This window comes from Pipistrellus hanaki, assembly GCF_964339955.1.
Source record: "Pipistrellus hanaki genome assembly, chromosome: 11".
In the NCBI taxonomy this organism is placed as follows: domain Eukaryota; kingdom Metazoa; phylum Chordata; class Mammalia; order Chiroptera; family Vespertilionidae; genus Pipistrellus; species Pipistrellus hanaki.
The window spans coordinates 6247404-6262052 of record NC_140513.1 but is presented as its reverse complement, the minus strand read 5'-3'; the positions used below and the strand labels follow the sequence as shown (position 1 = coordinate 6262052).

The window sequence follows — 14649 nt, the reverse complement described above, 5'->3', positions numbered from 1 at the left end:
ACTGTGAAGTTTTAGTTTCCTTACCTGTACTATGTAGTAAAAATGTCCATAAAAAGCAGTGTTGTGACTAGGACAACATAAAGGACCCATTCCAGGGCCTGGTACAAAATATAGTTAATGATGACAATGATAAAAACTGCCCTTAAACTCTAACTGGTTTGGCTCAGTGGATAGAGCATCGACCTGTGAACTAAAAGGTCCCAGGTTCGATTCCCGTCAAGGGCATGTGCCTTGGTTGCGGGCACATCCCCAGTAGTGAGTGTGCAGGAGGCAGCTGATCGATGTTTCTCTCTCATCGATGTTTCTAACTCTCTATCCCTCTCCCTTCCTCTCTGTAAAAAAACACACACACAAAAATTGCCCTTAAAAGGGGGTTTAAAACCCATAGGCTATATTTTACATGAATTTTGTTTCTAAACTAAAACAATATCATAAAAAATATTTGTTTTAATGCTAGGCACTTAATAAGATAGAAAGGAAAAAAAAGGTTACCATGGATGCATGGATGAAATAAAAAACCTTAGCAAGTTATTGTTTTGATGCTATAATTAGGAAGGGAAAATGAAAGTCAGCAAAACCACAGTTTTAGAAAAGTGGTTATTAGATTTTCTTCTTTCCACTGTGGAAAAAGTCCTTCCTGTTGAAGAAGGCAGTGAAATTTTATCACAGCTATTGCTATTCATAAATCTTATATCTATTTTAATTCAATCTGGCCCTAGCCTCTGAGTCGCTGCACCACAATTTGATTACTATAACCATACTTTTTAACTGCTGTCAGGAAAGACAGCGCCTTATATAAACATCTGCCGGAACACATGCCTGCGTTCTCCAGCACCAGCCTTAAATCACACCCTGGTGATGAATCTTTATCTGACACTAATACTTTTTAACTTCATACAGACAATTAAAATGAATTGTAGCTAAATGTACATATAACAAATCAATTTAATCTTTGGTTGTATAGTAGCATATTTTGCAAATTCCTTAAACTTACTTTCTTGCATGTATCTCTGTCTAGGTGTTAAAACTTCAATTTAACAGAAAGGAGTGGAGATATTAATAAAACACAGCTCTTATGATACTGCCATGTAGTTGCAAGCCTCAAAGAGTAATGACATTTGAAATTTATCACTGCCATTAAAAGAAACTTCCACTTTTATGTGTGGAGAGTGCCATGCTGGGCTTCATTCTATTCTAAGAGTGACCAAAGTTGAGTCTCTGCCCTCTAGGAATTATTAATACAATAAAAATTCAGACAAACCTAACAGGACAACAAACTAGATGAACGTCACTGCTGCCTCCAAACTCCCACAGCCTTCTGTATGGATCTCTACTACAATACCTATCACATGTCACTATATTAGCTGTTCTTCTTCTTTTTTTTTTAATATATATTTTATTGATTTTTTACAGAGAGGAAGGGAGAGAGATAGAGAGCTAGAGGAACATCGACCAGCTGCCTCCTGCACACCCCCCACTGGGGATGTGCCCACAACCAGGGTACATGCCCTTGACCAGAATCGAACCCAGGACCTTTCAGTCCGTAGGCTGATGCTCTATCCACTGAGCCAAACCGGTTTTGGCGACATTAGCCGTTCTCATTCCTCGTCCAATCAGATACACCTGGAATCATGGACCACCGTCATAATTCCCTACTCAGGGCACAACCCTGACTGTCAAGTATAGTTCCTCCACTTGTTGGCTATTTGGCCACTCTTATTTTCAAATTCCTCCAGGGCAGTTAGTCCTGTTTTATTTATCAATGCTTAATATAGAGCCAGTAAGTAATAAACATTTGAAATGAACCAATACACTGGGGGAGCTTAGTAAATGATTTGTTGGATGGGTGGATGGATGGATAAGTGGATGGATGGGTAGATGGACAGACCAATGAATCCACTCTGTACACCAGAAGGTCAGTGGAAAGAAAAAAATCGTTTGTGGCACATACAATACATTCTATGTGTAAAGCATCCCCACCCCCAGCCAGGCCCAATCTCTTCTTTCTTTTTTGCATGTAAGAAAATTGAGGCTTATAAGAAGCGAACTCACCCAAAAGATATAATTGATACGATCAAACCAGTCTGCAAAGCTCAAGTTCACTGGTAAAGAGAAAATTCTTTTGTTTTTAAATTCTGAAAATTTCAATTATTAAATTTCTTCATAACAATAGCTGTAAATTCTTGAGCAAATCACTTTCTCTTGTGAGCCTCACTTGCATATCCATAAAATGGAGATAATATTCCCTACATCACAGTTTTGTTATGATCTATTAAAAGAGGAAGGTGCCAACATACATGTAGAAGATCAACTCTTAATCCCACCATCTCCAGTCCCACCACACCTGTAAGGATTGTGTCCTAGGTTCTCCCTGGGATCTCAGTGCTTTAAATTCATTTCGACCAGATTTAAACACTAATCAGGTAATTAATTAGCAAGGAAGAGGGTGGTACTGCAAAGTAATCTAGTTATAAGAAAAATATGCCCATGTTTTACCTCTTGGTCCTCTAACCTCCAAGAATTACAATCAATATATTTTTGTAAATGACATCTGACATCTGCCTCATTTAAAATTCTCTTGCCAGGCTGGAGTGGCCCAGTTGGTTGAATGTCACCCAGTGCACTGAAGGGTCTCTCTCTCTCTCTGTCTCTCTCTCTCTCTCTCTCTGTCTCTCTCTCTCTCTCTCTCTCTCACACACACACACACACACACACACACACACACACACACACACACACGATTTGTCTCTTAATGGGCACCAAGGAAGGGGGTGGGGGAATGAGATTATTAGGCAGCCAGCTTCTCGGCCACCTGGGGGAGGGTGGGTACTGGGTACTGGCCAGCTTGCAGGGTGCAGAGGAAAGAAGAAAGCTTTCAGTCCAGAAAACCCTTAGGCTCAGGGCCACACCTCCACTCTGGCAGCAATAAGCAAACACTGCAGTCTAGAAACATAACCAGCATGAAAAGTCCAGGTGATAATTTTTAGTAAGAAATCATGAAGCTAAAGTAGCTTTACATATCAGAGGGACCCATTCCCATGATAACAGCAAATATTCCAAGTTCATATTTTTCCTCAAAAGGCAATTTTTTTAAACACGATTTCAATTTGCTGACCTTTGCTGATTGCAATATTTCTCAGTGGCTTCGTGTTTTTCTGCAAAGTTTTAAGTGACTTTCTTTGAAGAGAACTATTTAATGCCAATAATTGTAGAAAACATTTGTTCATAATTATCCAGACATAGAATGGAACAATGCTGAAACAAGAGCAGCATGCAAAAATGTATTTAAGGACTATCATCCCAAAATGCTGCTAAAAGCTATTAACCAGTATGTGTTAATTGCCACAGCATTCATATTAATTTTCACTTCAGGCTCGACATTGTGGAATATTTCCCCTGATACATTTTAAACAAAGTTTAATTTAAGGAACTGCTTCTATCAACACTTATGAAAATTAACAGCCAAGCAATTAGCACTCATGAATTATCCCTTCCCCCATGCTCTCTGCAGCTTCCCTGTTAAAACAGTTTCTAACAGAGAAATGGTTACTTTCTAACAAGTTAACATCATCCATGTCATGGTTGTCTATATGAACCAGAAGTGGTTCTGGCTTTTTAAGCACTTACCAAGGCAAACATTAGCCTTGCATGTAGAGTAGAATTTAACTAAGTCAAATAAGAAAGATATTTAACATTTTAGTAAACTGCCAACCAATTACTACTAGGGAACTACCTTCTTACTTGATGTTTAAAAACATAGCCATTGCAAAAATAAATAAATAAATAAATAAATAAATAAACAAACAAACAAAGGATTTTTCTTACTACATTTAAAGTTCAAGGCCAAACCCCACAAGGCTCCCTGAGCTTCCACCTTCCTCCAATCTGCTACACATCTTGTTTCCTGATGCTACTCTGAACTCCTGGTTTTAAGAGCTCATTTTCTCTGACTCGATCCTGTCAACAACCTCATAGGAGAGACAGCATCACTGGCCCCACCCTTTACAGAGAAAGAGGCAGAGTGCTTCCTGTGGCTACATTTCTTGCTAAACAGGTCTTATCTCAATTAATCTTCATGAAGAAGATACACTGTCATCATCTCATTCCACAGATGAGGACTGGAGCTTCCAGAAGTGAAGCACGTGGCCTGAGATGACATCCTACATGGAGGAGTCAGGATTCAGACTCCACTCTTACCGCAAAACAGGTCTGCTTGTAAGTTAAATTACACTGCTTCTCAATGTGCTAGCTAGGGGCTTTACCTTATAGGATTATCCAATGGGATGATCTCATCAGCTTGTGAGGAGGTAAAGAAACTGAAGTTTGGAGAGGTGAAGAAAACTGAATCAAGATGACACAACTGGTAATTGGTACTATTTATTTGGTAGTTACTGAAGTGACAGGAAATGGACAGTTGAACTTCTGATGATCTATCTATATCTATCTATATAATAAAGCCTAAGCAACCGAACGACAGGTCAACCAGTCACTAGGATGAATACTGACCGGGTTCAATGCACAGGACCGGACTCCCTCCTGTCTGGATCAGGCCTGCAGGGATCGCTGAGACTGGCTCTCTGACATCCGCCAAAGGGTACCGGATTGCGGGAGGGTGCAGGCCAGGCCGAGGGACCCCATCGATGCACGAATCTGTGCACTGGGCCTCTATTGCTAATATTTGCAAACTCAGTTTAACTAAAATAGTGATGACAACCTAACAAAAGCTTCTCAAGTGATAAAACATGTAAAGGAAAGAGTTTGATGCTCAAAATATGACTTTATTTTAAACAAGTGGAGGGACAGGGCAGAAATCCACATAGTTGGGGGCACTTAAATCAGTGCTGAGTGTTTACTGCGTATCCATAGCGACCACTCCCTTAGCACCTTAAAGCAACTCCTTGTCATATCCAACATTTCCCGCATACAGTGAAGTCAGGATGGGAAGTTTTCTGATGTCTCAACCTCTAGAAGACAGTTTCTGTTCGTTAATGAAGCTATTCAGAGGTCCTGTTTTCAACAAACCTGAAGAATTCGGACAGATGGTTGAACCTCATCCTACTAAGCCCTAAAACGAACTGCAATCTATCTTGGACTTTTTTCAAATGATCAGTAAATAGACTTCTTCATAATCTATGAATCTAAAGGTAATACCACCCATTTGCCAAAGAAATAATATAAACAATAATAATAATCCTGATTAAAAAAAACATTGCCAAAATTACAGCAAAGCACTTGCCTAAACACAGCCTTTTCCTCTCAATTGTATGCCTTCAAGAAATTAATCAACCAATTTAAAAAATGAAATTAACCAGCTACAGAAACGAAAAACTATTTGAAAGTATTCGCTTTAATTGAGCACAACAGCTGAGAGATGCTTACCCTTAGAATCAATAACACAAACAATCCAGTTTGCACAAACCGTCAGCGCAAGATGTGCTAGCTTAACCACAATGTAATGGTAAAGCCATATCAAGAGCAAAATCCTTTTTTCAAACCTAATGCTAGCTTAATCTTAAGGAGGATTTCACAGCAGTTAGTCTCTTGAGGAAATACATAATTAAGTAGTTTTTTAGCATATTTAATTAGACCCCAAACTCTTCCCTGTCCCCTTCTCTCCCCAATTATGTACCATGTGCCCAAGAGACCTAAGCAACTCAGTTAATTATGTAAATAAGGCAGGCATTATTCCCAAGAAAAGCATTGTGAATAAATATAGGGGGGAAATCCTACATATTTCAGTGGCTTTAACAAACCTTTGAAAAATGCATGGGAAAACCTTAACATTTGAGGTAAAAAGCATGGTGTTCAATGACAAGATGGTGAATCATTTTAAAAGGACACTCATTTCACCTCTTAAATATGAGCTGAATAAGAATAAAATAATTTTAAGTTACAACAGCAACAAAAATTTAGTGCTGAACATCAAATGATTTATGGGAAGAATCAATCTGGAAATTATTAAAGTTGACTCTCACAGAAAAGGCTTTATTATCAAGGGGTTGACATGATCTTAACTCCAGAGGCAGCCATGGTGCTGTTATAACTACTACAATCCCATTATTATGCAATCACAAAATGCTAATTTGATCATTTTGAGGTGTTATTTGAATAGTCATTTTAATTTCTAGGTTACAAAAAGGCTTGACTCAAGTATAATTCTCTATTAATCATTGAGATGTCATTGAATATCATATTGATGCATTTCACAAAGATAAAGAAAGACTAATTTAATATGTACAGTACAATATCCTTCAAATATTAGCCACTTTCATTACATATCTGCCAAATGCATCAATATTAAAAATAGATGAGAACAAGGGTTTAATTATATTTTAGCAATTGTAATATGTAGGGTAATAATAAAATAGCATCTCATCACAAGACAGACTTATATAAATCTTTCTTAATCAATGTGTAATGGTGACTGCCCCACATTCTTTGATTACAAAGAGACTTGATATGACAAAAGCATCCAGAGAATTAAGTGTAATAAACACACATCTAGCAAAAATAATTCCTTTGTGACTGATGAAATGGCTTTTTTACATTTTTTAAAAATTTCTCCTTGTTACTTCGGAAGTTAGATAAATACCAAGCAGAGATCACAACCTTTTGACAAATTCAAACCTAAATATTTATATAAAAGAATCTAATAGTATGATGATGATGACAATTCTAAAATATATTTTAGAAGAGCTGTGCTATTTTGTTGGCATCAAAGCATTACCGCATATTAATTATTCCAGTAGTCACATTCTCAAACAATGAGGTGGTTTCAGGCAATGGAAGAAAATAAATTCCAACCATGTAACCTAACCCGGTAACTTCTCACATATCCAAATGAATCAACTTAGTATTTAAGAAAAAAATTCCCGCCGAAACCAGTTTGGCTCAGTGGATAGAGCATCGGCTTTTGGACTGAAAGGTCCCAGGTTCGATTCCGGTCAAGGGCATGTGCCTTGGTTGCAGGCACATCCCCAGTAGGGGGTGTGCAAAAGGCAGCTGATTGATGTTTCTCTCTCGTTGATGTTTCTAACTCTCTATCCCTCTCTTTTCCTCTCTGTAAAAATCAATAAAATATATATATATATTTTTAAAATCCTCTACAGCCCAACATGCCATTTTCCAGAGGCTGACATTCTTGTCCCCTAGGGGGACCCTTCCTTCTCTTTGTTGCGTTCCACAAGAAGAAAAAGGAGAAGGCAGGAGGGCAGGCTTAAAGAGAAGCTTTACACTAGTCAATACAATCTCTAATTTACTAAAGGTACTTTTATGAGCATATTATTATCTTCATGTTACCTATGCATTTTGTTTCCAGTTCTTGTTCTCCTTCCCCACCAACATCAATAACCTTATATGCTGATGGCTATATATGCTCACTTAGGCCTATGGAAACATGCTGCATTGTATGAAGTGAAAGTGTTTTGGGTTTCTGAATATATATTTTTATTGATTTCAAAGAGGAAGGGAAAGGAAGAGAGAGAGAGAAACATCAACGATGCGAGAGATCCATTGATTGGCTGCCTCCTGCATGCTCCACTCTGGGGATCGAGCCTACAATCCGGGCATGTGCCCTGACTGGGAATCAAACCGTGACCTCCTGGTTCAGAGGTCGATGCGCAACTACTGAACCATCCTGGCTGGGCAGGTAAAAGTGTTTTGAAGAGAAAACACCTTGCTTGAGGATGACAACTGACAGAAGCAGCACATAACCAGAACTTGAATATGAAAAATACAAACATAAGCAAAGAGCTGTGTGTTTATTAATTGCAATGGTGTTGAAATAAGACAAATTGTACATAACCCCTCCAGGCAACAAGCTATCACTCAACACCCCTATGCCACTGCCAGACAGCAAACATAATGGCAATAAATATAAAAATCAACTGCTACTGTCTTCTGAAAGAGGCCCAGCTCAGCACAGAAACCCAGAATGGCAGGGAATGGAGCAGGGATGGGGGTGCACATGGAACTGTACTCCACCTAAAATAGTGGCCATTTTGCTAAAAGGAAAATAATAAACTAATGTTACAATTGTGAATTATTATAAGAAAAGTCTCCTGCACAGCAAGTGTCAAAAAAGATTCTTTACAATGAAATTCTGACAAGCAAAGCAATGGCCTGGAATTCTGAAATGAAGCTCTAAGCTTAACAATTCGTGTAGTTATGATACAGAATCAGACAAGCCAATGCTGCCTCCCGGAACCACTTTCCAGGCTTTCCCAACCCAATTAGACCTTGAGGAATCACAACCCACTAACCCAAACCCTCAAGTACACTTGGGAGATTAAAAAAAAGAAAACAACAAAACACAGACACATATCTCAGGACTGGTTTTGTTTTAATCCTTCTCAACATATTACTACAGTAAACCCAGTTCAGACCTTTTAACATTCTCAAAAAATATGAGTAACATTCTATAATTATCTGAGTCATTTTTTAAAACCCAAATCTAATAATAATATAATAATACCAATAATTCCACATGATCGAGGTTTTTTACTTAGAGTAGTGATTTTCAACCTTTCCCATCTCATGGCACACATACATTATTAAAATTCTGCAGCACACTAAAAATATGTTTTTTGCCAATCTTCAAAAAAGTAGATATAATTTTGATTGATTGACAAAAATATATATAATAATGATAATTGCCTACCCCTTTTGCTCCAAAGTGTGCCTATGCCCAGCCAGTGTAGCTCAGTGGTTGAGTGTCGACACATGAACCAGGAGGTCCCAGTTTGATATCTGGTCAGGGAACATGCGCAGGTTGCAGGCTTGATCCTCAGTGTGGGGCATGCAGGAGGCAGCCGACTGATGATTCTCTCGCATCATTGATATTTCTCTCTCTCTCTCCCTTTCTCTTCCTCTCTTCGAAATCAATAAAAACATTTTAAAAAAATAATCAGGTGTCTATAGTTGTATATAAGAATTTCTGGTACCAAGAATTAACCAATCAGACCAACCTTATTATGCAGTGACCAAACAAGATGCAACTCTATTATATAACCTATAAATTTATGGTTCAAGATAGAGCATTCACACAGATGGCTATTGTTGTGTTGGCTGTTGTCTTTTTGACAACCCAAGGGAAAAGAGGCCAGGGCCCCTGACTAAGGAGCCAGGTATTGCATGTTTCAAAAATTCTTGAAACACACTGGCTGCAAATCACAGACCTGCCCTCGCCTGTGGACTTGAGGGTCCCAGGTTTGATTCTGGTCAAAGGCACAGGCCCAGGTTGCAGGTTTGCTCCCCAGTGGGGGGCGTGCAGGAGACAGCCAATCTAGGATTCTCTCGCATCATTGATGTTTCTATTTCCCTCTCACTCTTCCTTCCTCTCTGTATAAATAAAAATATACATTTTTAAAAAAGAAAGAAAATCACGGACTTAAAGACACAAAGCTTTATTTTTACTTACCTTGCCATCAAATTTGGAATACTCATTAAAGGGGTTATTCAGCTGCAGAGGGCACTGCTCTAGGCGTACAGATAATATGGACTGCTTTCCAGAACTTGGAGGTTTCTCTTTGAGGGACTTTTTTTCAAACAGTGACTTTAACTCTTGGGCTGTGATACAAGAGGAAGACAGAAACATCTTTGTGATTATGCATAGAAAGACAGCCAGTCCACCTTCCCTAAAAAGTCTTCTTTGGAACCTTAAGGAAGGAGGGTCCAGGGCATATGCAGGTCTAATGTGTGTGTGTGTGGGGGGGGGGGGAACACACAGGTCATGATTGTTAATTCAACTAGGATTTAAGGACCGGGTTGGGGTTGGGGTTGGGGTTGGGTGAGTCAGAAAAATCAACAAAGCAGCCAATCTGTAAGAAAGGCAATCATAACTAGAGGACCCAAGCTTTTGCCTGGCTTTGCCACTACCAGGTGTGTAATCTGGACAATTCACTAGACCTTTCTGGGCTTGTCCAACTAGATAATTTTGAAGATCTCTCCTGACTCTAATATTCTGTGATTTTGGAATTACAGTTCCTCAAAGTCAAGGTGCACATCTTAATCCTCTCACACTCTCCAATGTCACCTAGCACAAAAATCTGGAAGACAAAGCTGATGAGGAAAAGGAGAGAGTATTTTAATAATAGTATGGGGGGTTCATTATGACATTCTCTCTATTTTTGTATATGTTTTAAATTTTCTATAATAAAAAGTTGTATTAGCCAAAACCGTTTGGCTCAGTGGTAGAGCATCGGTCTGCGGACTAAAAGGTCCCAGCTTCAATTCCGGTCAAGGGCATGTACATTGGTTGCGGGCACATCCCCAGTAGGGGATGTGCAAGAGGCAGCTGGTCGATGTTTCTCTCTCATCGACGTTTCTAGCTCTCTATCCCTCTCTCCTCCTCTCTGTAAAAAATCAATAAAAATATATTATAAAAAAAAAGTTGTATTAAAGGAAATTTAAGCTAAAAATAAAAAACTAGGTAACATATCACATCACTACTCCATGAAATCACTTCGCTGACAGTAACTATTACATTTCTTACAAGATCTTCCATGATCTAAGGAGATCTGGGGGAGATAAGAGATCAACCGAAGGACTTATATAGTACATGCATATAAGTACAACCAATGGATACAAAACTCTGGGGAGGGAGGGTATATATGAGGGGGGGGGGCATTGGTAAGATGTGTACACAGATAATAATTTAATAAAAACAAAACAAAACAAAAGATCTTCCATGATCAAGTTTCCTACTACTTCTTTGATTCCACTCTTCCCCTTACTTACTCAACTTCGACCAATAAGCATCTTTTCCTTGCTATTCCTTGTATACATCAGGCACAATTCTGTTACAGAAACTTTTCATTTGCTGTTCACTTGTCTTAGAACACTCATCTCCCAATATCTGCGTGGTTCACTCCTTCTCTGCTCAACCATCACCTTCCTAAGGAGTCCTTTTCTGCAACTGAGGCACGTGCCCTTGACTGGAATCAAACCCACAACCCTTCAGCTAGCTTGAAGGCTAACACTCTTATCTACTGAGCCAAACCGGCCAAGGCAAAAGATTTTTAATATATATAAAAGAATATATAGGAAATCATGGAAATGAGATACAAAAAGGAGAAGTGGGATTTCTGGTTCTACAGGGTCATCATTTAGAAGCAAGCATTATGAAAATCAGACCCATTGAGCACACTCAGGTTTACAATCGCAGGAGAAACAAGAACCACTTTACATAGTGTGGTTTGGCAGAGAGAGACTGCCTTTAGAGGCAGACAGTGCTAGATACAAAGCATGGCGCTATACGGCTCCACCACTTCCTAGCCTTGTAACTTTAGCAAATTTAATCTCTCTGAGCCTCCAACTCATCTGTCTCATCTAATCAATGATACCTACACCTTATAAGATCAGTGCATTGGAGGTAATGCAGAAGAACTGCTTAGAACAGCACTAGATAGGTGTTGGTGATAATTAGTAATCATTAAGATTGTTAGTTTTATAACAGTCTACTACAGCAATGGAGTCAGTCAACAAAAATTTATTGTACATCTATTAAATGCAAGGTAGTACTGGGAGTTGCTGGGAAGGTATAGAAGGCAGACTGCAGACATTTCTTTGAAAGGAAAAAAAAAGTCTAGGAAACATGATATACACATTAGAAATTATTTTAATAGCACTTTATTTGGAATTTTTTAATGTTTTCTCTTATTGAGATTAAAGCTTTGAAAATACATAGTGTGATCAGCTTCTTAATAATACATTATCATATGAACATGTACTGCATATGCTAATAATACCAGTAACATAATGGTTTTTAAGCTAAAACAAAGAATTCGCATATATGCAACAGAGATTGTTACTGAGGCCATAATAAGGCCAGGTAAGATCTAGGTTAGAACTGCCAGGAGAAATCTACAGCCCAGAGGCCCATCCAAATAGGTACCTCTTGGCTCTAAGAACAAGGTACTAGCATGACAGTATGTACAAAATGTGCCTGCCTCCCACACACCAATCCCTGTGACCCAGACCTAAGAGTGGCACCCAAATGAAGAGTTCAAATCTCAAAACACAAGAGGTATCCACGCAGAGGATTAAAAAGGATGAATTAAGCCCTAACCAGTTTAGCTCAGTGGACTCAAGGGTCCCGGGTTCAATTACAGTCAAGGGCATGTACCTTGGTTGCAGGTACATACACAGTAGAGAGTGTGCAGGAGTCAGCTGATCGATGTTTCTCTCTCATCAATGTTTCTAACTCTTTATCCCTCTCCCTTCCTCTCTGTAAAAATTCAATAAAATTAAAAATAAAAATAAAAACAGTTGTATAATAATATACACTAAATATATAAATCTCACGTTAACAATGAAAATTATTTCCATTTACCTGATTGCTTAGAATTTCTTTCTTTCCACTGAATATTCTTGCATTTGATTTGGTTTTGTCTCTCTTTTCGAAGTCGTTCTAATCTTTGAGCTTGAAAAGAAATATTATAACTATAAGTTTGTCAATGAAAGTTTACTATAAACAAAGACATAATTAACTACCTTTATATGAATAAAGATGTTTTATATTTATATGTAGGGAAAAAGTCATAAAATTTTAAAGGTGGCACCCCTGAAAAGCAAATACCAACAAAAACATGAAAATATTCTTGATTTATAATTGAAATTAGAGGATATAAAACATTAATAGAGATCATAAAGATAGTATTAACATGGAAGAGAATAATAAAATGTGAAAACTTCTGTGATTAATATGACATTTCATTATATAAATCATTAATAACGGTCTTAAAGGAATTTTAATGCACAAATGAACTGAAGTGAATATTACATTACAGGAATAAAATTACTGTTATGAATTACTCTACCCGTTTCAAAAATTAAAGATAAATGAACTCAGACTAGACTATTAAAGTTTTAAATATAAAATCCTTTATCTAAAAATCATGAAAATTATAAAATGTCAAAGCTATATAAATTAGCATAGCTTTTCTTCAGTGGGCTGAAATAGTTTATAGGTAGTAAAATAAATGATTTGTATCTTTGTAACATTAGTCAAATCTTAAAAAGAACAATTTTTCTTATACAAAATTTTAAGATATGCTGAAAGGATTAAAAAGTAAATTCCTTAGTCACAGGACACCCCACAATCTTAATTATGTAAGTGCTATCTTAAGAATTCCAACAACAATAACAAATCATCACCTAAAATTATGCATTTGTGATTATATTACCACAGGCTGATTACCATAGGCAAAATCAGCTGAACCAATCTTTTAAATAAATATTGTCCAACATACATTAACAACATCCATATGGACCACAATGGAAAAGAAAGTCACAATTAATGCAATCTCTTTAAATTTGTTTCCTATTGCACTTCCTATTGTGGTACAATGCTAAGAAAAAAAATAAATAAGTAAATTTCTCAAAGGTAGGAAATGATACACTCCTGCCTTAGCACTATGGTAGGGAAACACAAACTGATCTTGCCCGAATGTAAACTATACTGGCAAAAGCATTCTGACAATGCCACTGTATGTAACCAAATCCCACTCCATTCAATTGCAATTAATAAGTGTGAAGGGTACAGCTGAAGTAATATAATCATGAAGCTCTCAATTGAGCAGCATTCTCCTATTGAGATCCATTCAACTTGTCATATAAGATATCATCTCAATAACCTACAAGGAAGCTGAGAATCAATGGTTCTAAATTATAGTCAAACCTATATAATGTTTTATATCCTCTAATTTCAATTATAAATTAACCAGAGAGCTGAGAATCAATGGTTCTAAATTATAGTCAAACCTTCACTCAAATCCAATTTTGATAAAAGTTCCTTTAGATACTAGAAAATGCTATTAATTATTTTCATCATGAGAACAAATTATTCTTTGTGGATGTCACAGAATACTGAATTGTGAACCAAAATCTTAACATGGCCTTCTCTGTAAGTTGTAACCTGCTCTACCTGCAGTTTTCTTCAAGTAAGTATTTTCAATGTCCTACCACATCTCCTACCACTACTTTTCTTGGAGCAACAGCAGGATACTGTTACTAATTAGATTCTATTTTCTGATTTATTTTCTTCCCCCCCACCCACAAAAAAAAAAAAAAAAAAAAAAAAAGTCTCCTAGAATACTCTGATATAGAACAATTATATATTCTAAATAATTTATCTGTCGCAGTAAAGGCCTTGGCTCATCACATATCCCTTGAAATGCTTCCAAATAAATAAATAAATAAATAAAGCCGGACAATGGGCAATGATAAACTTTTTAAAACTAATGACTAAATATATATATCAAAGTTGAGTACTTTCAAGCCACAAAGATCTAAGTACAGAGATCAACTTAAGAAAAAAGGGTAATATATGAAAAACAGGAGCACCTTTTCTAATCTCACACCCAATGCAGGAATTCCTATTAAAAAAGCAGCCTGGGCCCTGGCTGGTTTGGCTCAGTGGACAGAGCGTTGGCCTGTGGACCAAAGGGTCCGGATTCAATTCCAGTCAAGGGGCATGCCTGGGGTTGCGGGCTCGATCCCCAGTGGGAGGCGTGCAGGAGGCAGCCAATCGATGATTCTCATCATTGATATTTCTATTTCTCTCTCCCTTCCTCTCTGAAATCAATAAAAATATATTAAGGAAAAAAAAAAAAGGAAAAAAAAGGCAGCCCCAGTAAATATTCAGCTATC

The 14649-nt window shown here is 37.5% G+C and overlaps 1 protein-coding gene across 12 annotated transcripts in view; it reads right to left on the bottom strand.

Moving 5' to 3' along the window:
• The window catches only part of MAPKAP1 (MAPK associated protein 1), a 179575-nt gene that overhangs the window by 145352 nt on the left and 19574 nt on the right, over positions 1-14649 (bottom strand). For 10 of the 12 annotated variants that reach the window (XM_084898376.1, XM_084898375.1, XM_084898377.1 and 7 more), the window contains 2 exons: positions 12332-12421; positions 9419-9567 (listed from right to left, as the gene is read on the bottom strand). The exons of 1 other annotated variant lie outside the window; for it this stretch is intronic. In XM_084898376.1, coding sequence (XP_084754502.1) covers positions 9419-9567; positions 12332-12421 — 239 coding nt within the window. Of the gene's footprint in view, positions 1-3825; positions 3845-9418; positions 9568-12331; positions 12422-14649 lie in introns of those variants that run through there. One more of the 12 variants, XM_084898370.1, reaches the window with a different exon arrangement.